At 44.7% G+C, this 24,280-nt stretch overlaps 1 protein-coding gene across 2 annotated transcripts in view; it reads left to right on the forward strand.

Moving 5' to 3' along the window:
* LOC113988756 (glutamate receptor ionotropic, kainate 1) overlaps positions 1-24,280 on the forward strand; it is a 55,313-nt gene that overhangs the window by 25,279 nt on the left and 5,754 nt on the right. The window contains exons 8-15 of one of the 2 annotated variants that reach the window (XM_039383300.1): positions 715-828; positions 1,953-2,156; positions 2,744-2,967; positions 8,235-8,353; positions 12,785-13,002; positions 15,714-15,939; positions 20,072-20,322; positions 22,914-23,904. In XM_039383300.1, coding sequence (XP_039239234.1) covers positions 715-828; positions 1,953-2,156; positions 2,744-2,967; positions 8,235-8,353; positions 12,785-13,002; positions 15,714-15,939; positions 20,072-20,322; positions 22,914-23,063 — 1,506 coding nt within the window. In that variant the 3' untranslated portion in view covers positions 23,064-23,904. Of the gene's footprint in view, positions 1-714; positions 829-1,952; positions 2,157-2,743; positions 2,968-8,234; positions 8,354-12,784; positions 13,003-15,713; positions 15,940-20,071; positions 20,323-22,913; positions 23,905-24,280 lie in introns of those variants that run through there. The other variant, XM_039383299.1, reaches the window with a different exon arrangement.

The following is a 24,280-nucleotide window of genomic DNA, read 5'->3' on the forward strand; positions in this document are numbered from 1 at the left end:
TATTTATCTCAACAAATCAACATGGTTTTATTTTCTGCCCCCACAAGGTGTAGATCCAAATGTGCTGAAATCACAAAGACATTTCCCTTGAAGCTTTGGATTGGGCTTTAAATACTGGAATTCTTCACTGTCTCCGGGGCTAGAAAGAAATTTGCCTTTGGCCACTTTTATTTGCTGAACAAATCCTGCTCAGTGTGTGAAATGGTATTGCCTCTATCATATACAGTAGTCAAGGAATGACAGAATAATCTTTGCTAAACCTGCTGAAGGCACAGCAGAAGCAAAAGGCCAAGTACATCCATCAATCTGCTTCAAAGTATTTACTCAAGCTTTTAGTCTGTTGTATCAGAAGAGAGAGGTCTTACCATATGTCTCAACTCTATCATTTACAAAATCTAAAAAAAAAAACCAAACCAAAAAACCCCACAACATAAAAATAGACATTTGACATTTTTTTATCAGGAAACCAAGTCTACATGTCCCACTTTTGCAGCAAAATGGTGACACAGCACTGTGTTGATGGGCCTTATACTCTAGGGGCTTATGCAGTGGCATTTTGCAGTCCATTCCCTGTGTTTTCTGAATTTGGTGTTGCTGCCTCACTCAGACCTGTCTCCCTTCTCCAGCATTTTATCTCTCTCTGTGGTGCCCAGAGCCACTGAGGGGAGTGTTTGGGGACACTCTGGGGCCTCTCACCCACTTCTCTCTGTGCAGATTGGGGTTTGGAACTCATACAGTGGCCTTAACATGACTGACAGCAACAAGGACAGATCCACCAACATCACGGATTCCTTGGCAAACCGGACCCTCATCGTCACCACGATTTTGGTAAGGCTGGCAGGGCTCTCCATCAGCCCCTTCACCACCTCCACCCTGCACACCAGCCTTGTTCTCCTCCACACTAAACACTGCTGTGTAAAACCAGTCTGTTTTCAGGCAAATGTTTTGATTTAGACTCAGAATCGACATAAAATCTGTCCGCAAGATTGATTCAAAAATACCCCACTGCCAATGAAGGACTCTCAGGAACCTCTGCCTCCAAAATTGCTTCAATATTTCACAGACAAACCCTGTGTACTTTTCTTCCCAGAAGAGTTGACGCACACAAATACTCAGCTTTGTAGTCAGTTCTTATACATCCTTCTCTTTTTACTGAAAATGAGACAAATAGGACTGAAAGAGAGCAGCAAACATTGGGCAGACAGATTGAGTTATGCCCTTACTGTGATGAATGGAAAATATGCAGCTGGGTCTTTCTGCCCTAAGCTTTCTGCCTGCCCAGCAATGCCACTGCTTTCAATTACTCTGCCTAATTCCTCAGGAGGAGGGAAAGAGCTCAAAGGCTCCCTTCTATACTACTTTTCTATTGCCAGAGGCCTTTTGCCACATTAAACTGCAGAAACCTGCTTGCCCAGATCTTCTTCTACCCAAAATCCTTTAAAGGGGAAAGCAACAAGGTACTTTGCACCCTACCTATGCTGTTCTCCATTCCCTTGTGTGAATACCTGTTCCACTCACAGATATTTGCTACATTGGAAGTTTTGTATCAATAAAGATTTATTTCTCACAGAATGTGAAATGTTATGTTCCCCTTATGGTTCTTTTTCTGTTATTTAGGCTTCCCTCTCCTCCTGTATCCCTTCCTGTCCCTTGGAGTGTGACAATGTAGGGTCCAGATCTTGGGTGTGATTTTGGAGCTGCTAAGCTGTAATTAAAGCTTCTGGGAGCTATGAATGGTCAGTTCCACTGAAAATTAGGGCCCTTGTGACTATCACTATTTCATTCAGTGAATTTGTTAACACACCTAAACCAGTTTTTAATGGATGAAGTAAATTACTGGTTTCCATCTGCTTGCAATCCATTTAGAAAATATCAATATGATGTAGAGAAACTGATATAATCTAAAACAAACCTCATTTCTCCTCCTACATGTCTACTGTCTTTTTCTATAGGAAGATCCCTATGTTATGTACAAGAAGTCGGACAAGCCCTTGTATGGAAATGACAGATTTGAGGGTTATTGCCTGGACTTACTCAAGGAGCTCTCAAATATTTTAGGCTTCATCTATGAGGTCAAACTAGTTTCTGATGGCAAATATGGAGCCCAGAATGACAAAGGAGAGTGGAATGGGATGGTCAAAGAGCTCATAGATCATGTAAGACTGAACCCTTCTCTCTTTATTCTACTTTCACCTGCGGTATTTTATCTTTAGCCAGCCCAATTGAGGTCTTTGCTTTAGTTTTCATTTTTTAGAGCCACTTTATTGCCACTAATTTTATTATTATATTATATTAATTATATTATATCATATCATATCATATTATATTATATTAATTATATTATATTATAATAGAGTCTTTATGGCCACTTTTCAGAGAAGGAACATCTGAACCAGCAGTTTGCAGGTGTGGGGGGAACGTCCAGCAGCAGCAGGTGCTGAGCTGGCACATCCTACCCATCCCTTGGCTGCAAAATCCACCGGTGGAGGCTGGAATTCCACCTTACCCATGCCCTGTGCAGCCTCTGGTCTGCACACATGGAAGTCACAAATGTCCTTCTGCCTTGCAGAAAGAGGAAACAGAGTTATGCCCCCAGAATACCCCAGAAATGTTAAATTTTCTCGCGTGCTTCGGATTTTTAATCAAATTTGGTTTAGTTTTTAATACTCGGGGAAGAAATGGAGGGAATTGTTTCACTGCTGAACATGAAAGAGAATGAGTGTTTTCCCATCTGTGTTTTCAGAAAGCTGATCTGGCTGTTGCTCCTCTCACCATTACCTATGTAAGAGAGAAAGTAATTGATTTTTCCAAGCCCTTCATGACGCTGGGAATCAGCATCTTGTACCGGAAGCCCAACGGCACAAACCCTGGTGTTTTCTCCTTTTTAAACCCTCTTTCTCCTGATATTTGGATGTATGTCCTCCTAGCCTGCCTCGGGGTCAGCTGTGTCCTCTTTGTCATTGCAAGGTAAGTCCAAGACGTAGTTTTGGATGCATCCACATTAACCAGCTCTCCTCCTGTAGGTGTTGGGCTCTGTGGAGTCCAGAGGGTAGAAAACTATCCAAAGTGTTTTATCCAGTCCTAAAACATAATGTTCTGCAATGTCCCTTGGTATTTTCACATCAACACTGCTATCACTTTTATGCATTGCAATGTGATGGGATTTTGCTTTCCTTAAGGGCTGAAGGAAGAGAAATATGGGATTTTTGTTGCATACCCCACCTCTATGTTGAAAAGCATTTTATATGACTTGCATGTAGGCACTTCTCCCTTCCACTCACAGTGCACACAGTGAAAAGGGGAAAAAAGAGAATGTGAACATATTTATGCTGAAGGATTTTAATTAGTTCAGCTAATCCTCCCCCCTTGGAAATGCAAGATAAAGTGGTTGGGAGCCTGAGGGGACAATCTCAAGGTGAAACACTCCCAAGGCTCTGCCTAGGGTTCACTATTCCTGCCACTGGCAGGGTCCTGGTGACGTCCCTGTTCAAAACCAGCAGGAAATAAGCACATACCACTTTTCCAAATAAACCCAAAGCTTGTATCTCTCTCCAAGGCTCTTCACAAAGTTTCTGGACTAGTGGACACAGTCACATATCCAGTGGGCCAACAGAGAACTCTTTGTCACTGAACTTTCTCTTAGAAACTCCAGACAGCCGATGTGGTTTCACAAAGTGGGTACAAGACACTTCCCTTGGCCTCAGAGACCGTGGACCGCATTCTGGAAAGGCAGTTGCTTGAGGGCTTTGAACAGGAGTGAACCAAGCATGAAAGAAAATGAACTTAGAAACTTGTCAGAGGTTTTGCTATTTCAGGAACACTATTTTTTGTACTCCTGAAAAAACCCAAACTCTGAACTGCCATAGTTATTCATCCTATCCTTCATTTTTTCACATGAAATATAAGAAGAAAAGTCATGTATTATTGGAAGCCCATTACACATTCACGGCACAGCAAAATAGGGATGGAGCACTTTTCCTGTGGAGAAAGGCTGAGACAACTGGGAATGTTCAGTCTGGAGAAGAGAAGGTTCCAGAGTGACCTAATTGTGGCCTTCCAGTACCTAAAGGAAGCCTGCAAAAATGATGGAGAGAGATTATTTACAAGGGCCTGGAGTGACAGGACAAAGGGGAATGGCTTCAAACTGCCAGAGGGCAGGGATAGATGCAATATTAGGAAGGAATTCCTGGCTGTGAGGGTGGTGAGGCCCTGGCACGGGCTTCCCAGAGAAGCTGTGTCTGCCCCATCCCTGGAAGTGTCCAAGGCCAGGTTGGACAGGGCTTGGAGCAACCTGGGCTAGTGGAAGGTGTCCCTGCCCATGGCAGGGGGTGGAACTGGGTGAGCTTTAAGGCTCCTTCCAACCCAAACCATTCTGTGATTCTATGAAAGTAACAGAAATGCTGCAGTTTTTATTGCAGATGACGGCGCTCAACTTTAAGAAGTCAACAACAATGTATATATTCCAATGTACACGTACATATCCCAGATTCAAAGGTCATAAACCGGCTGTCATCTGAACCATTAATTCTAATAATTCAGCACATTGGGTCTGACTTTCACTTCTGTGTGAACCAGGTCAAATTAAGCTCTTTCTGCTCGTCCTCCAATTCAGTGCTTTCTTTTAATCAAGAGACAGAGCCCTGCAAAGCCTTAACTCACACGAGCAGTTCTGCTGGGGGAGACTGGCCTCAAATACACATTTCCCCATGGCCCACTGAACAACCCTGGTCCCAGGGGGCCAAACCTGTGTGAATGCTTTGCTCATTTCCATGTTTTTAAACTGATACCAAAGCAGAGACATTTGTGGGATTTGCTTTTTTTCCTTTAAATCACTGAGAGTGTGAAGAAGGAGAAGGGAATTACAATCCAGTTGACCTGGTGGTGATCAGTCCAAGGTTGGACTTGATTATCTTAGAGGTCTTTTCCAACCTGAATGATTCTGTGAATTAAAGGAGGAGGGGCCATGGGTTAAGTTATCAGTGTTGGCCCCAGGAAAAAGAGGAGTTGATCCATCCCTTGCAGCTGTGGGGCTGTGTACAGTTAGTTATGACTTCCCACAAGCTCTTAGTGGCTCACTGTGCCATAAATAATAACTCCTACTGTACTCAAATCATGATCTCATTCATGACTAATACTAAATCTGCTCGACTCTGACAGATTGACTTTTCTGCAGTTGTGTGCCAAGACTGGAAATATCCCACAATTGCTCAGCGCAGTGGAAGGGAAAACAAAACCCAAGTTACCCTCAGTGCTTCTATTTTTTAAAAAAAGGGCATCAACTTTGGAAGACTAAATAGGTATCAGGGTGCTTGGTCTGCTCACAGACATGTGAAAGGAAATGAACCATGGTAAAAAAATCCCTGCCTATTTGCTTTTGTTTCTTGGCTGTTAAACATTGCCCCAAAATACAGCCTTTTGGTAAATCCACAGGTTTGCCCTTTTCCAGCTGTGTTCTGTTAAAAAACAGTAATTCCAGGAGCAGCATAACCGATGAAGCCCAATTTCCCTACAGACCTGTGTTTCCTGGTGGGTTGTGATCACCGATTGAAGTCAGTCTGTGTGTTTATTTGCTTTTCCTGCAGCTGGAGGATTTATAGGGGATCTGATTAACAGATAACTAAGGAGTGGTGAGCTCATCCTGCAGCTCCTCTCCTGGTGGGGCTCCTGCTGCAGTGTTTCACAACACAAGAACCTCTAAGGCCTCTGCCTATTCATCAAACATGGCTAAATTAAATGGCTACAATTAATGGCCAATTAATGGCTACAATTAATGGCCAATTAATGGCTAAAATTAGCTAAAAGGCTTACATGTCACTAGAGGTACAGGCACCACACACATGTTCACAACACACAGCACAAACCCAGACTTGCAACAACAGAAACAGATCAAGCGGAACCAACGGGAACAGATCAATAGATTTCATTTTTATAACCCACCTCTTTTAGGAAAAGAGAAAAAGAATGCCCCAGTTCAGCAAAAAATATCATTTTCTGAATGCTTAGTTTTTTTCTGTCACAAGTGCTCTCCCTGAGCTGATACCTAAAAGCAGTGCTCTGTTAAAATGCAACTGCGTGGGTTGAAGAAGTACAAAAAATTGTGTTCACGTGTCATGTTAATTTAGATTTACAAATTTTAAGCTAAGCCCTTCTTGCTGCCCACATCTAGACCTGCTCATATCTCCAAATGCATCAAGATTTCTGTAAGATTTGCAAAGTCTTTCAGCAAATATTGGTTAGATTGGTTTTAAGAACCTCAGAAACCATCCGCTTTTTAGCACTGCCACAGTAAATTAAACAGTTAACTGTATTTTTACATTAGTTCATGGAAGACAAATACCAGAGAATAATTTCCATAGACTGGGATAATCTTCCTGTTATTTCTTTTGACTTCTCAGCAGCTGAATAATTTCTCATTTGTCTTTGAGCCTTGGGTAGCCCTGCAATAGTAACATTAATTTTTAAACTCAAACACTGAAGTTTTTATCACTGTGAGGGGTTGCAGACTGACAAAGCTCTGTTCCAAGTACACTGACAGTGAATGAACCAGGTGTTTTCTGCCAAAATTTCCTGCTAATGCCATGTCAGCTGTGCTGCTACGTCAATGAAGGGAGAGCCAAGTAGCTGAGGTGAATAATGTCACACAGAGCCTGTGCTAAAAAGGTGCTTAGGTGACCTTGAGCATCTCATCTCTATCAGAAACCTCAGCACAGCTATTGCTGAAGGGGGAGAAAACCATGGGAAAAAGGCCAGGAAAAGAGAAGATCTGAGCAGTGAAATGGAGCTGAATTGTGAACCAGCCTCTTCTTATAGCTCAGCACAGCAATAGGAACACGAGCAGAAAATCAGCTTTTGTTTAGAGGTGGAAAGGAGATCTATACCCTACTGACACATTAAAATATATACCCAGAGCTGTAAAAATCTTTCCAGTCTGGCAGAAAGAGTTTTGCTGCCAGAATTTTATTGCCACTTCCCAGCAATGGCTGTTTTATTCTTTCCACGATGGAGACATTTGTATCCAACCTACTGAATGTGGTGGTTGTCTGAAACTCTGCAAGATCCCAGTCTTGGGATTCCTGGGCAGGTCAGGCAGAGAACTTCTTACAGCTCTTACAGTAAGAAGTCTCTGTGAGCACTCTGGGATGCTGTGGAGGGGACCTCTTCACTCCTATGGCTGTCAGCAACCTACTGGTCCTAATTGTGAGGCTCTTGCTAAGGATGTGTTTCCCCAGGTGTGCATGAACAGAGCTGGGAACAATTTGGTTACTACACAACACCTGCTTCCATTGTTCTGGCATAAATCTGAAACACATAACTTGGTAACTGCTTTTCTTTTAAGGGGTGTGTGCAGAGCTGTTGTGTCTTGAACCTGAAAACTGCATGTTTTGTCATGATTTTTGAGACTCTCATTGTGGTGGCAGTGATATTGTGCAGCTGATGGCACCCCACACTCTGCTCCAGTTAGTGGGTTTGTTTTTACCAGAATTCATCACTTCAGCTGAGCAAACTCAGTGCTTATTTATATTGTTGGAGCAGTAATTAGAATGCATTGGCATGACATTGTCAAAGAATATTCCTAAACTTTATGAGGAGTATGCAGGAAGCCACGCAGCAGTGGGAAACAACAGCAGGCAAAGGTGCCTTGGGGAGAAGTGGCTCTTCACATGGTCCTGCCAGGTGCTGTGCAGAGCAGGAGGGGCACAGTGTGTAGTTAGACCACAAGTTCTCCCACTAAAGGCAGAATTCTCTCTCAGCAGTGACAGACACGTGTCCCTGTGGCTTTCGGGCCCTGCAGTTGCCCTGAATGCCTCCCAGTTGTGGGCAGCTTTTTGTTCAGGGAGAGGATGTCTGCTGGATGCATCTCAACCACAGACAGCTCACTCTGGCTGCCTTTAGAGGGCTGCTACTCCTTCCCAACTCCTACATGCTCTCCCAAGGAGCAGCTACGTGGCTTCCAGTTGTCCCCCGGGCCCTGCAGATGCCTGTCAGCGGAGCAAGCAGGGCTGCAGCCTCTCCCTTGAGGGCTCTACACGGGAATAGCCCTGTCCTAGATCCAGGAGTAGCCCTGTCCTAGATCCAGGCATGAGGCAGCTGCAAGATGTCCCGAGGACACCCTTTCAGCTGAGGTTTCCTCCTCCTTGTGCCCTCTCCCCCCTCCCCTCCCCTCCCCGCGCGGTGTTCAGCAGGCTCGCTGTGTGTACTCGCTGTTTACAGACTGTTTCTGTTGACTGCCACAGGTTTACACCATACGAGTGGTATAACCCCCACCCGTGCAACCCAGACTCAGATGTGGTGGAAAACAATTTTACTTTACTAAATAGTTTCTGGTTTGGAGTTGGAGCTCTCATGCAGCAAGGTACACCGGTTACACTTCGTTATCGCACACGTCCCACAGTCTGCTCAAGGGCTTCTGTGCTGGTAAACTCCACCCTCTGTAAATGCAACTTATACTGTAAAACCTGATCTCAGAGAGACTAAGGACAGAAGAAGGGAAGAAAAGGATGTGCCACTGCAACTGGGAGCAGGCAGAGGAGAGGAAGCCGTGGAACCCAGAGCAGGAGGAAGGAGGGGAAGCGTCTGAGAGAAAGGGAAGCAGACAGGGCCACACCGGAGTTTCTGGAGCTGAAATGGAAAATATTTGCAAGAGGGCTATGAAGTGCTTCATGTTTGAGTTTATTGGTATAAGAGGTTTGGCAATAGGAGAATGTTGGGCTCCATCCCAACAGTAACCAGCCTTAGCTACCCTAAAAAAACTGTTCTATCTGCCCAACAAGGAAAGATGCTCTTTCTTCAGAAGGGTTGTTAAGTTTGCTGACACTTGTCAAACTCATTGTTCAAAACCAAACCCAAACCCTTTTTTTATGGCTTTTCTGCAGGTATGAGCCCCATCCTTCTGTAAAGGCATCCAACTCTAGGAGCCTTACCCCAGTCACAAGTCTCTGTTGCTGATGATTTTGGAAAGAGCTGACATTTTACTCAGTTGACAAGGAAGGGCAGTGAAGTTTACTCCATGTGGGAAGTCAGATACATGTACTAAACACACTTGTTTATGTTCTAAGGTTTCCAATTAAGTCACTATTCACCAAAACTGGGCTCCACTGAAAAGAATGAAAATATTTTCTGACAAACATTTCAAGTTGAATCAAAGCTGAACAAAAAAACCCAAAAGAACCCCAACCACCTCACAACAACAACCAAAAAGGAATCCAGAGAAAAGCCCAGCAGTACCTTGGTATTTAATTCCTAAGCATTAAAGTAAGGAATATAAAACCATCTCTGCATTCATACAGGTACAGTTTATTCCTTCCTCTTTAACAGACATGAGTGGCAGTGAAAAAAAAAAACAAACCACGAAAAACATGAGGAGGATTTTTTTCCTAGCTATGGTAGAGAATAAAGTTGGTATTGAACCTAGGATGCACCTGCTTTTAGTGGTGCACTAATATATTTAGAGGACACAGAGCTTCCCCACAGAAATTACTTTGAAGGAGGTTGGATGAAAGAAGAGCATTTCTGCATCGCTTTTCCCGTTTGTTTTCCTTCCAATTTATCAGTAAAACACAGGCTGAGGTTTTACAGTATCAGGCAGGTGTGTGTATCTAACTGTGGTTGCCCTGTGTGTGAAAGTGCCCCAGGATTTTGTGTTTCCATGTACTGCCTTTTTTGGAGTTTACCATCATCCACAGCAAACTGTGGGATGCAGTGTCTGCTCGTTACCACTACCTTGGGTACATGACAGTCAGCCCCAACCAGACTCTGCTTGTCTTTTAAGGAGAATAAAACCAAAACAAAACAAAGAAAGAAAGAAAAGGAAAGAAAGAAAAAGAAAAAACCCAAACATTTGTAAGGCAACACAAATGTTTCCATGTACAAACTTGTGGTGCGTGTGACTGTCTGTGCATCATTGTCAATGTGAAGAGTTTGGACATGATGGGAATGGTTGGGAAACTCTGCGTCCAGCGTTGGGCTCTTTCCTGTTGGCAGCAGCTTCTTCTTGTGCTTGATTGGAAGCCACTTGTTTTTTTTTAAATTTTAAAATGTGATGATCAGACTTTCTCTTTTCTACAGAGCGTGAGCAAAGTCTGGATCAGGATTGGCTGTCATGTCTGCCATAAAAAGGCACTAGAGAGACTTCAGCAAGTATTGTCTCTGCCCCCGAGTCTTGCTGGCAACATTTTTATTTAGATGCTGCTTCCCCTGTTTTCCCCTGGAAATCTTGGATGTGTTACTCATATTCTGAAAGCATCCAAACAGGGCACATTTCATCCAATTCATTCAGAGAAATTAGCACTTTCAGAAAGGAAAGCTTTCCCTCAGAGCCCCAGTTCAGCCAGGGAGCGGGTCAGACCAGGAGCATCTGGTTCAGGAGAGTGTGTAGGGTGAAGGGGGTGAGCATGGATCGCATCCTGGGCTGATCCCACAGCGTCGGAAGCAGGAGAGGGGGGGAATCAGCCCCTCTGCCCCCTCAGGTGAGACCCCCCTGCAGAGCTGCCTCCAGCCCTGGGAACAACAGCACAAGGACCTGGAGCTGCTGGAGAGAGTCCAGAGGAGGCCCTGGAGATGCTGCCAGGGCTGGAGCCCCTCTGCTCTGGAGCCAGGCTGGGAGAGCTGGGGGGGTTCCCCTGGAGAAGAGAAGGCTCCAGGGTGACATAATTGTGGCCTTCCAGGACCTGAAGGGACACTATGGGAAAGACGGAGAGGGACTTTTTACAAGAGCCGGCAGTGACAAGACAAGAGGGAGTGGCTTCCCACTGCCAGAGGGCAGCGTTAGATGGGATATTGGGAAGGAATTCCTGGCTGTGAGGGTGGTGAGGCCACACATCAGAAAAACTGTGGCTGCCCCATCCCTGGGAGGGTCCAAGGCCGGGTTGGACGGGGCTTGGAGCAAGCTGAGCTAGTGGGAGGTGTCCCTGCCCACGGTGGGCTCTGCTCCTCCCCAAACAGTCACTCACTGCATAATTAGCAGGCTGTGGGTTCAAAGCTTAAGTGACCTGAATGTACTCTGCTGCTTTCCACAAACCATATGTTGCTGTAGGAGACCACAGGAGGTTTGGTGTCTCACCCCACAAGGGCAGCACTCAGGGCTTCTTCACCTCCTCTTGTGCAGCACTGACAGATTTCAGGGCTGCTGGTGCAGGGGTCTGCAAGGTACCTGCTGTTGTGCATTCCTGGGATGTCAGAGTCGGGTATTGCATCAGGGTCCAAGAGCAGAAATTCTATTTGTGTTGCTGTCTAAGCTTAAAAGCAATAACACCAAAAGAAAAAGTGAGAGAAAATATTTCATTGTATTTTAAAAAAAATCGATTCTGAAAAGCTAGAAAGTACGGCAGACCACAAATATAAACCCAGACAGAACTACAGCTCTGGAAACAAGTACATTTGGCCTCGACAATTTAAAGTGAGAGTTTTTGCTTTTAGACTGCTCTCACAGTTTGACAGTTCTGTCACTCCTTGGGCTATGCTTAGCTTTGACTTTAAGGACCTGTCTATGTGTTTACAAAGCTAAGTTAGATGTGTTTGCTAGTTGTTTGGGAAGCTTTTACCTTTTCAGTCTCTGCCCCAGAAGTCACTTTCGAAGTTTTTGCAAAGTCTAAAAATATTCTCTGCAACACGTTGAAATTTCTTGCAGAACTCGTGAAATAGCTGGGGAGAGATAATATATCAACAGGTTTTTCCAGGAATAAAAATATGTTTGTCACATCAAAAGCTTTACTGTGCTGAGATCTCCCTTCACAGGCACTTAAGTGTTTTCTTAAGTCCATCCTTCATCAGGAAAATAATTATGCAAAGGCTTAACTTTGAAGTCAAAAGTACTCAGGTGGCTGCCTAGGAGCTTTGCTGAACCAGATTTTGGTAACCCATATAATGAGGGGAGTTCAGTGGGGATGCACCTAAAAAAAAAAAAGAGCACAAAATTTGTATCAGAATGCTTAGAAATACTTGTGTGCCTTAAATACAGGTGATCTGAGCTGTTTAGAAACCATTTTGGTGCACAAGTGCTGCTCTGTGGGGTTTTATGGCAATGACAGTTTAAACAATGCACTTCAGAGCCAAGGCAGCTTTTTACTTCGAAAACTTGGAGAATCGGAGACACTGCTTGAGGATTTAACATTTGAACAGAAGCAAAACATAAGGTGTGACCTGCAGGCAGATCTGCTAAACCCTTTTCATCAACAATGAGTGTTAAAGACACCATCCAAAACTTTGCCCTGTAGATCCAAAGGATGTGTCCATTCACCCCCTGAACTTTCAAATGTGAAGCTCACATTTACAAAAAGAGGTTTTCTGGGGCTGGAGCTGAGGTTCACACAGCTGATGAGTTCACTGGGACTGCATTGATCTCCCTGTCTCTGCTCAGATACGTCAATAGGATGCACAGGGCAGGTTTCTCCTGTAAGATATTTCTGTCAGGCAGCTTGTAAGATTCTGTTAAGATCCCTGGTTTAAAAATTGATTACAGTGTACAGGCAAAAAAGGATTCAGGAAACAACCAAAAATACTAGGATAGCCTGCTGGGGGCAGAAGAGGTTAATGACGGTTAGCTCAGGGATGTAAAGGGGCTTAGACCCAAGGATAATTCCATTTGTCATGTATCATGGCATACATCCCCTTCACAGTGTGTTCCCATTATAAATGTTAGCTGTGCATCTGTGAGATTATTGTTTAAATCATTTTATCATCCTACAGCTCATAAAAGCATTCTGTGCCTAAAAACCGTCTGTGGCATCTCAGGAAGGGCATCTCTCAGCATCATTTTAATATGCTTGTTTTGGTGGTATCGTAACAGGATCAGAGCTGATGCCCAAAGCTCTTTCTACCAGAATAGTTGGAGGAATATGGTGGTTTTTCACCTTAATAATAATCTCATCCTATACTGCCAACCTGGCTGCCTTTCTGACCGTGGAGAGGATGGAATCCCCCATCGATTCAGCAGATGATTTGGCAAAGCAAACCAAGATAGAGTATGGGGCTGTTAGAGATGGATCCACAATGACCTTCTTCAAGGTAAGATGGCACCAGCCAGGCCTGGCCGGTCAGAGACTCCCGGCGCTCCAGGATAAACAGTGAGGAGGAATCACAGCATTTGGCAGGATTAGCAGAGTAGGTAAATACATCATTTGCCCAAATCCAGCAGTACGAAAGCTGGGAGGTTTTTCCCCCAAGGCACGTGGAAAAACAGTCACAGCTGTACTGCTGTGAGGGCCAAAGCCACCTGCCTGTGATGGGGGGATCTGAAGGGAGCCTGGGGATATTCTCCTCCAGGTTGCTTCAGGGTGGGATCTCATTTTCTTCCAGCCACTTGGCTGGAAAATTCTGCTTCACCTTGTGAAAGTCACATTTGCACACTGATAATACTGCCAGCAATCCAAATGCAACTTTATTTGTCCCTTTTTTAAGTGCTCCATGGTCAATATTACACAGACTCTTAATACAAGGGCCGCATAAACACATGAACTCATCAGTAAGTAAAAGACAGTTTTCTGTGGCTAATTGCTTTGTAGATAACTGTGTTCTTTTTTTTTAAATTATTAGTATTAATTACCTGCAAAATGGATAATCTCATAAAATGTAAAAGCCAGCAAGCTATAAATACAGAATACATGCCTAAAAATCCTGTGACAGTCAGAATTAATTAGCAGCTCCATCAGCAGTCTCAGCAGGGAAGTTAAGCACAGGATGAACTGGTGTCAGGCTTCTCCCTGGAGCATCTAAGGATGGTGTTTGTAGACAGTCAAACATGCAGTGCCTTTGAAGGGGATGAGACACTGTGGGGAAGCAGCATCTGGGGCAAAATAACATGAGCTGCTCCAGCCTGAGCCCCTGCCCTGCTTTAACCAGAAGCCCTGATGAGACAAAAAGGTATAACTCTCATCCAGAATGTGTCAATCCTGTGATAGATGTGAGGGTCCAGCAGAGGCCACAAAGATGATGGGGGGTCTGGAGCATCTCTCTGATGAGGAGAGACTGTGTGAGACTGTGGTTAGTCTGGAGAAGAGAAGACTGAGAGGGGATCTCATCAGCCCACACAAATATCTCCAAGGGCTGTCAGAGGATGGTGCCAGGCTCTTCAGTGGTGCCAGTGACAGGACGAGGAGCAATGGCCATAAACTGAAACACAGCAAGTGCCCCCTCACCATGAGGAAGAACTTCTTTCCATGGAGGGTGGCAGAGCACAGGAACAGCTGCCAGGGGAGGGTGTGGAGTCTCCCTGTCTGGAGACATTCCAAACCCACCTGGATGAGTTGCTGTGTCACCTGCTCCAGGTGACCCTGCCTTGGCAGGGGGGTTGGACTGGGTGATCTCCAGAGGTCCCTTCCAACCCCAGCTATTCTGGAATTCTGGGATTTTGTGTAGTCTGTCCCTGCTGGAGCTGCCCAGGGTGATCTGCCCTTGTAACGGCTCTCATGTGGCTGAACAGAAATGTTCCTGTGCTCAAAGAAAGGCACAAACTCCAGTGGTTTCCATTATAGACAGTTCTTGAAAGGATGAACTGACATCTCCATTAAGATGGAAACCCACATAGAGATATTCCTGGGAGCTTTGTAAGGCGAGTACCAGACTCTCCTCAGGAGTATAAGGCAGCAGGAACCAGCTGTGCCATCTTCTGAAAGACTCTGGGAAAATCCCTTGACTCGAGAGCTCTTCCATGCCCAAAGACAGTCACTGCCTTTGATATTCTGAAGTCAAACCCAGCATCAGAGATAAAACCTCAAAACCTGTTGCTTCCATGTGGTTTTAGAGGAAATAACTTCTGAAGTTCAATATGAGAAGTTCAAGCAAATTCCTAGAACTGTTTTCAGCTTTACACTGATTTTCTTTTTGCACCATTAATCCCTCAGGCTGAAATATGTGTAGGCTTAAAAGAATGTATAGGCCTTTAAAAGAAACATTTCAGATGAGGTGATTAAATATTTATACACTGCACATGCTGGCTTACTTGTGCCTGAAATACAAGTGTATACAAACACAAGGGAAAGTACACTAATTTTGTTCAGAAATTGGGGATGGAGTCCCTGGCAGAGTGAAGGTGACACAGTGAAAGATGCATGAAAAATACAATATCTCACACTTGTAAACACACACAGTACAAATGAACAAATAGAAGGTGCTTTTATTTTTTTTTTGCAGAAGCCCCTCCAGATCCTCACAAGATTAGGAGCTCTTTGTGCTGTACAAAATTTAAAATAAAAAATCCTGGAGTGGGTCTCTGTACAATAAATGTGACAGGTACTTCTTTATGCCAAAGGAAGACTGTGCTCTGCGAGGGTAACGTTGCCTCCCTCAGGCTGTAAAATACTGCATATACCTCCTGAGCTAAGCACACGCACAGGGAGACACAGGGAGAGACCTGGGAATTAGGGGAAGGCAGGAGCAGGGATTTCTGGGCAAAGTTACTCCATCCCTGCACTCCACCTGTGTTACAGTACATTTAAGGAAAAAACACCTTTGCCATAACATTCTAGAGGTAACTCTGCCCCTTTTTTTGGGAGCTTTGAAGCCCTGACCTGGCCTGGCCAGACACTTGCCCTGGGGACACCCCCACGCCCAGGGGTACCCAAAAGCCATGAAGCTGCGACTCGAGGGCTGGAGAAACTGAGATGGAGTGAAAGGACCTATCTATGATACAGGACCTTTCCTGTGATCCAGGTCGAGGAGTATTTGAGAAGTGCAATTTGGGTGCTGGTGTGACTCTCTGCCCTCCTCTCCCCGCTCAGAAATCCAAAATCTCCACGTACGAGAAGATGTGGGCATTCATGAGCAGCCGGCAGCAGACGGCCCTGGTGAAGAACAACGACGAGGGGATCCAGAGGGTGCTCACCACAGACTATGCCCTGCTCATGGAGTCCACCAGCATCGAGTATGTGACCCAGAGGAACTGCAACCTCACCCAGATCGGGGGGCTCATCGACTCCAAAGGCTACGGCGTGGGAACCCCCATTGGTAAGGTGCTTTGGGGCCCAGCTGTGGTGGAGCTCACCCAGAAGCTGAGGTGGCCATCTGAATCAGTCCTGGGCTCCTAGAAACAGGACAAGGGGGAATGGCTTCACACTGGAAAAGCCAGGGTGAGATGGGATACTGGGAGGAAATCCTTCCGTGGGAGGGTGGGGAGGCCCTGGCAAAGTTTGCCCAGAGAAGCTGTGGCTGCCCCATCCCTGGGAGTGTCCAAGGCCAGGTTGGAGCAACCTGGGCTAGTGGAAGGTGTCCCTGCCTGTGGCAGGACAGTGGAATTGGATGATCTTTAAGGTCCCTTCCAACGCAAACCATCCTGTGATTCTACCATTCTATGGAACAGTAAAAATTCTGGCTCCCTGGTGCTGACAGGAGGGTGTAGCCAGGTGGGGGTTGGTCTCTTCTCCCAGGCAACTATCAATAAGACAAGAGGGCAAGGTCTTAAGCTCTGCCGGGGGAGGTTTATGTTGGATATTAGGAAGAAATTCTTTACAGAGAGGGTGATCAGACATTGGAATGGGCTGCCCAGGGAAGTGGTGGATTCTCTGTCCCTGGAGTTTTTTAAGATGAGACTGGATGTGGCACTTAGTGCCATGGTCTGGGAACCACAGTGGTAGTGGATCAAGGGTTGGACTTGATGATCTTGGAGGTCCTTTCCAACCCAACTGATTCTGTGATTCTGTGATTATTCCCAAGCACACAGCACAAAAAACTGACACAAATTTTAATTCTCTAAAATCAGATCTCAAAAAGGGCTCTGCTAGCATATCTCAAAAAGGATATGCTAGAAAAGGTCTACTGGAAAGACTTCAGAGAGATTGATGCAGGACCTTGCAGCTGATTCTCACTGTTATGTGTTGCTTTGGGGTCATAAAATGAATCAGAAATCCATCTCCTTTCATGCATCTCTCTTTGGGGTGCAGGTAGAATTATGGAATGGCTTGGATTGGAAGGGACCGTAAAGATCATCTCATTCCACCCCCTGCCATGGGCAGGGACACCTTCCACTAGACCAGGTGGTGGGCCTGGTTCATCCACTGCTTGGTAGAGCCGATATAAATAAGGGAGAAACACCGCTGCACTTTGAACTGTCATTCTTTCTGCTGCTGAGTAGCTCAGACAGATCGTCACACAGACAACATTTAAAGTGTATTTTTTCCACTGGCTTTGTGAGAACAGCCTTCACACCCCGAGGAAAATGATACAAAAGCTAAAATCCTGAAGAAAGACAAATGCATGGCAAGAGTTTCACTGCAGTTATAAAGCTGCCACGCTTTAAAGCAAGAACAATGAAGGAATAATTGGAACAGATGGTAATCCTCAGAGAGAGTGCATCCATTGGAAATAACAGCTGTGAAATATATTTATAAGATGTTTCTTGTATGATAAATGCACCTTTATTTTTTCTTAAGGAAGCCTAGCAAAATTCAGGGGAATAAATACCCCCAAGCCCTGTGAAATAATTCAGTACCATCCAGCATCTTATAAAGGATTGATTTCATGAACAAGATAAACCTTCCACTATGCAGGTGGACCCCAAAGGCTCTGTTATGTTTCTCATAGCATTCCAGAGTATTGATTGTAGAGGCTGTATGGAAAATAAAAGAGACAAAAAAGGTTTGTCTATGACCCTTGGCCTCAAAGTTTCAGCAAGTCTTAACTGGTCTCCTGAAGTTGTTCCTTCAGGAGAATATACAACCTCAGGACCAGGGTTTCCCGCAGCAAAATATGACTTGCACTCTAAAATTTCCAGTGAATGAGCTGAATAACACTAAATGGCTCCCAAAGACACAGGAAAGGATAATTTTTGAAGGTTCTCCAAATCCAGTATAACTGAGAGTGCTGATGCAGGTAATTCCAACACTAAAGCTATTACCAGTTACTTGGGAGAGTGTTAAGAAAGGAGATAAATGCAGTTCTTGGCTTAAGAGGTAGTTTGTTAATAGCTCAGGGGCCAGAAATGATGTGCTGAATATTCAAAGAGGTGTTGAGATGGATTTGTGTTTGTTTTTTTACCTCACCAATAAAACACCACCAACCCAGCACTCCAGGCACACCTGACAAACTTTAAAAGCACAAAGAAATATGGATGTACCTGTTACCCTCAGAGTAAATTGTGACAATGGTGATGGCAACACAAACATCAGAGAAAGGATGAACATCCCCACAAATCCTGTGTTGTGACTCTGCCTGCTCCACTTTACCCAACAGCTCTGTCCCTTCAGACAGGGGAAAATGTATGAGTCCCACAGTCTATCAGGGCCACAAATACCTCCTAAGGTAGAAACAATTCTTCTCTCTCTTCTGTTTTCACTGGCAATAATTCACTTCTCTGTGTAAAGCCAGTTGTGAAGGTGTTTCTGGTTTGTTTTCTGCTGTGTTATTTTGGGGTCTTTAATAACGAGCATACAAATCATCTCTTCTTACAGCAGGCATATTTTCCTTTCAAAGCTGGCTACCTCAAGCAGTGGCTGCTGAGTACTGGCTTCCCAGATGGATTTTGGATAGTCTGACAGGCGTCTCTTGGCATCTGTGGTCACAGCATGGCCTGGTGCTGGCAGTAGGATGCACTGAAAAACAGCTGAGTGTTGGCACAACAAATGAAGAACTGCAATGTTTGTCCTGCTGATTCTCCTCAGACAGGGCTGGGGGCTAAAGGAGATGGAAAGCAGGGAGGGGCACTTGGGTTCATGGTACAATTATTTTTAATAATGTCCTGCACAGCAATATAAGGAAGAAACCTGAAGCTGTGAGGCCGAATTTCCAAGGCTGTTTTGATGTATAAAGACACAACAGTGGTGCCTTAGTGAGATTTTTCTAAGAAGTCTGTGTCTATGTGGACCACAAGTTCTCTGGAATTCTGGCACATGATCTGCCTTAAAAGTTTGTTTACCTTGATCATGTTGAGAGTTGCAACAGCTTTAATTTGCAGCAAAATGTGACTTTTTTGGTGAAATGGCACCTTAAGAAAAGCTTGGAATCACAGAATCAGAGAATGGGCTGGGCTGGAAGGAACCTTACAGGTCACTCAGTTCCATTCCCTGCCATGGGCAGGGATACCTTCTACAATCCCAGGTTGCTCCAAGCTGGCCTTGGACAGTTCCAGGGATAGGGCAGCCACAGCTTCTCTGGGCAACCCGTGCCAGGGCCTCCCCACCCTCCCAGGGAGTGATTTTTTCCTAATATCCAACCTAAACCAACCAGTCAGTTTGAAGCCATTCCCCCTTGTCCTGCATGGTCTCATTGATGTGCTAAAGGAGAGGAAAGGATGGGCAGGAGTCAGCTATGTGGACAAAGGGCTTTCACCACTGTATTTCAGCCCAGACACTAAATGCTTCTAGCTGTAGGAAGTCCAACATGGCAGGATTTGGGGGTGGAGCCAAAGAGCCTTTCATAGACTCATAGAACCATTCTTGTAACCCTGTCCTGCTTGCTGTCATAAAACTCTGGTCCCATAAAGAAAAGTCTCTCTCCCAGGCACAGACTGCAGAGATTTGGGAGGATGGAGAGAGCCAGAGCACACTCAGTGTGACCCCCCCAGTTACTGTACAGGCCCATTAGTGCTGCAGGACCTGCACACACATCATTTCCCAAGCTGTTGTTGGCCTGCAAAGCATGAAATAGTTGCTGTTTTGAGCTTGCAGTGCCACTATTGTTGCAAGTCATAGCAAAAAAGGACTGGGCAACCCCATGTTCTTATAAGTAGCTGAAGTGGAGTTGTGGGTTGATCCAGGTATAAACGAGAGGAGAAAGTCTCTGTGTGACTGTGGACTTTTCTCAGCAGCCACTCATTTACATGCAGTAGGAAAAATAAACAGATGTTGAAGTCAAGAGAGGAGATGCAAAGCGGAAATTCTCCAAGGATGCCCAAAGCAATATTCAAATATGATACTGAGCAAGTAAACCCACTGCCAAGGCTTAAATAAACCTCAGGAGGAGACCTTAGAAATGATAATGAATTCTCAAATAACTGCACCAGTGGAGCCTTCTGGTTTTAAGTCCCCAGGGCGGACGCCAACTTCCCACCTGTGCCATAGAGAAAACAAGGAATAATCAACCTTGTGATGAGGCAGCACTTTGGCTGCAGATGGTGGCACTGACAGGCCTTGCTCTCCCCTTGCAGGATCTCCTTACAGAGACAAGATCACCATTGCCATCCTGCAGCTCCAGGAGGAGGGAAAGCTGCACATGATGAAGGAGAAGTGGTGGAGAGGCAACGGGTGCCCCGAGGAGGACAGCAAAGAAGCCAGTGCCCTCGGGGTGGAGAATATTGGGGGCATCTTCATCGTGCTGGCTGCAGGGCTGGTTCTGTCAGTGTTTGTAGCCATTGGGGAGTTTATATACAAATCCAGGAAAAACAGCGACATTGAGCAGGTGAGTCAGCCCCTGCCAGCATTCCTGTGCTCCCGGCAGGATGAGGGTTGGGAATGGGGGGGTAACTGTGCTGGAGTTCTCTTTGCTGGAGTGTAGGTTGTGTGTTGCTGAATTCTCAGCAGGCGTTTCTGGCTCTAATAACAAATAATTTATTAATAGGAACAGGGAAGTGCTTCACCCACAGTCCAATTAGTGCTGCTTAGTAGGGCAGTGCACAACAAGGGCAATTAATTTCTCAAAGAGTTTGTGCTTGATTTTTAAGACTTCAAGCAGAGATTAGGTTGGAATGGAAGAAAACACACCTGGGATTTTGGTTTTTGGGTTTTTGTGTGGTTTTTTGTTTGTGTTTTTGTTTTGTTTTTTGTTTTGTGTTTGGGTTTTTTTGTTTTGGTTTGGTTTGTTTATTTGAGTTTGGGTCTGTGGTTATTTGTTTTTTTTTTTTTTTTTTGCTTTGTTGTTGTTTTTTTTGTTTTGTTTGTTTTGGGGGGTTTGTCTGTTTGGTTTGGGTTTTGGTTTTTGTTTGTTTGTTTGGGGGGGGTTGTTGTTTGGTTTTTTGTTTTGGGTTTGTGTGTTTTTTTTATTTTAATGTCGCATTAACGTCATCCCTTTGAGTAACAGAGGAATGAATGTCCGAATCCCCAAGTGTGATTTTCCTCTTGCTCTACAGAGCAATTTTTTTCAGAATCAGGGGTTTACAAGCTGTGCTGAAGGATGCACTTCAAAGCATTCAGGAGAACTCCTGAAAGGTGATGAATGCCACTGTAAAAGAAGATTATGGAGCCAAAGAAATTCTGGTTATAGCTCCACTGAAGTGTAATGAGCAATTTGAAAGGGCAGAGGGAAAACAAAGGAAATGCTGTGTATAAATCAATCCTTGAGCATTCCAGCAGTTTGTGAGAAAGAATCAATCATTAAAATCGAGTGTAAACACCCATTTACTGACCCACAAACTGCAAACAAAGCGAGGCACGAGCAGGGACTTGGAGTCTGTTCCTGAAGCTGCCAACTCTCTTCCTCTGGCTGCCTGCCCTGGGGCTGTTTGTCCTGGCCATGTCCTAGACCCTGAGGTGGCTCTCCTGTAGATGCACTGATCCTCTTCCCTTCAGCAGGATTTGCCACAGGGACAAGGCTCACGCCACACCAAAGGATTGGTGGGTGCCCCTGATGACCAGGGTGGCCCCTGAATCACCAAGAGGTTCATATCTCCTCACATAGACTTCTAAGACAGGAGGCCTCTCCTTCCAAGGGAGTTTTTTAAGCTCATTTTGCACTTTGAGATGCCAAAGGAGCTTTTCCATGGGCGATTCATCCTCCTAGTCCAAGGTGTGATCCTGCAAGGCTGATAAGCGCTAGAAACGACTGTTGAGACAAATGCCCTTAACAAAGGCAGCAGGGATGGGTGGGAGGAGAAGGAGAACGTTTTGAACTCGCTCTGGTAGGTCCAGTTTGAACCATGTACAGTAGTCAGGGTGACACATGGGAGGGATTGACACCTGAGTGACCCAGCAGCCAGGGCTGAGGGCCTGGAGAGAACAACACCCGATTTTGGATAAGATACATCAGCTGCAGGTCCTTGCTACCAGGAAGAGAATGGGCAAACCAAGGCTCACACCTGCTGAAGGGAAGGGAGCTGGTTCCTACCAGGCATCTTCATTTCCCCAGTGGTGCTGTTTTGGGTCCCTGACACCTAATGTCCCGTCAGTGGGTTTGGTCCTCTCAGTATCCTGCAGGAGAGGGCAGTTCCTGGCCATGCAGGAGCATCCCCACATCTGCCTGAGCACGCCCTCACTGAAAACAACATCCAGGAACAGACACAGCTCATGGGGAGCCATCTCAGGGCATATAAATCAAAGTGTCCCTGTTTTGGAACAAGTCAGAGATAAAGGACTAATGTATTTGCACATATTGCAGCTTTCTGAGTAATACTTTTTCAGCACAATACTGTTTCAGCACAAAATGCATAAAGAATATATTTATATCTTTGTTTCATTCATGTCTCAGGGGATCTTCTATTCAAATACATTTTAAAGAACAATTGCAGTTAATTAAGATATTTGGTATAAATGCTAATATGGTGTAGAATATCCTGGAAACTTTTCAGGAGTCTGTGAAAGGCAATGTGTTCCTGAAGCCATGAATAAAGCAGACTTAGAGCTTTAAACCAGGAAGGAGTGTTCCTTTACTGAGCAATATGTTGGGTGAACATCACAGTATTCAGGGTTCCATATATGTGTGTACATACACATTTCTGGCACTGCACTGCAAGGTGTTTCTTAATAATTAAAATCTTTAGATGCATTAATGTGGTTTCTTTTGCAGAAGCAATTTTACAGAGAGTTGAAAACCAATTATTTCAGTGTCACTTTCTGGTTTCTGTCAGATAGTTTTCCTTTTCACCTGGTGAAATAAGAAGCTTAGTACTGTTCACCCTGAGCTAATCCAAAGCATTGAATACAACCTGTGACTTTTCTGTTTCCATAACTAGAGCCTCTTTTGGTTTAAACAGCTTTGGAATCTCATTCTCATGTTTGCTTTTGATTTTGCCTCTTTGGTTTATTTATTTTCTCCATTTTTCTTTTCTTGCATGCAAGGCCTTTTGTTTCTTTTACGGACTGCAGTGTAAGCAAACCCACCCGTCCAACTCCACCTCTGGCACCACCTTATCTACGGATTTAGACTGTGGCAAGTTAATCCGAGACGAGCGAGGGATTCGGACACAGCCCTCAATTCACACTGTGTAGTCAGGAGAGGAAAAAAAAGGTGTGTCCCATGGAAAACATGAAACCCAAACAGTTGGCACGGAATGGCCAAGGTTGTACCCACAAGCACAGCTCCAAAGTGCCTCCTGCTTCAGCAGGAGAGCAGCGCGTGTGACGTAAATTGGTCAAGTCCCTGAAATCTGGGCAGTTTAAATGCATATCACAGAAAATAGTCACCCCCACAGCCACGAGGGAGTGCAGTAGACTGGAGTAGCTTTTAAAAATTATCACATTGTCTTATGTACAATTGTCACCTTGCCATTTCGTGGGGTAATTCACCTCTTTCAGGTAAGAAAAATTCTTTGCCTCCTTTTCATCTCCTCCCCAACCTGAGTGAAACAATAAAAGCCTCATTACTAAAAGCATGGAGAAACATTTAGCTTGGTCTCTGCTGAAGCATTCAGCAAGTGGGCCAGGCAGCTCTTTATAAACCTCCAAAAACAACCTGCAGGGCTCCATTAACTTTCTGAACCCCTGTAACAAGCAGCCGGAGATTTTTAGCTGGCATGTCTTATTCCCAGTGTCAATATTTAATGAATTTTAATTCATCCATTTAAAATTCATTAGTCAAAGCCTCCAAGTAACTATCACACCACAAAATCATATCTATCAGTTAATTTTATGCCATGTAACCATTAAGAACGTGTTCAACAGGAGCACCCTCAGGCAACACCCGGATATACCATTAACAGGATAAATCTGTTGTCTTGCTTGAGCAGTTCATGATGTTCATTGTAAGGCTTTGTAACATGGAAAACTCCTTTGTGGAAAAAAATCAGGATATCAATTTATATCAAGCAGTAAAGCTTTGCATATTGAAACACTTTTGGAATTTTTTGTGTAGCAGGTTGCCACTGGATGCTTTGGAAGGATAACAGTTGGATTTTCTCCAGTCCTCAGCCAGTTGGGGGACTGACAGGGCAGGAGACAATGGACTCCATCTGGTTTGGCCACGAAGAAAACATATGACAACAATCTGAGATACACAAAGTGTATAGAAATGCCAGCTCTAGAATGTCATGAACTGTGACAAACCTGTGTTTTCAAAACCTGATCACCTTTTATCTGCCTTTGACTGTATCCCAGGTTACCACCAGCTTCACCAATTTATCTCCCCCCCCTCACACCTACTTTATGTTTCCTTGCCCAATGAAGTTCCTGCTCATCACACAAGTTAATGACCTGTTTTATTGAGGGCC

This window comes from Pipra filicauda, unplaced genomic scaffold (assembly GCF_003945595.2).
Source record: "Pipra filicauda isolate LSUMZ 115617 unplaced genomic scaffold, ASM394559v2 scaffold302_size1215360_pilon, whole genome shotgun sequence".
Lineage (NCBI taxonomy): Eukaryota > Metazoa > Chordata > Aves > Passeriformes > Pipridae > Pipra > Pipra filicauda.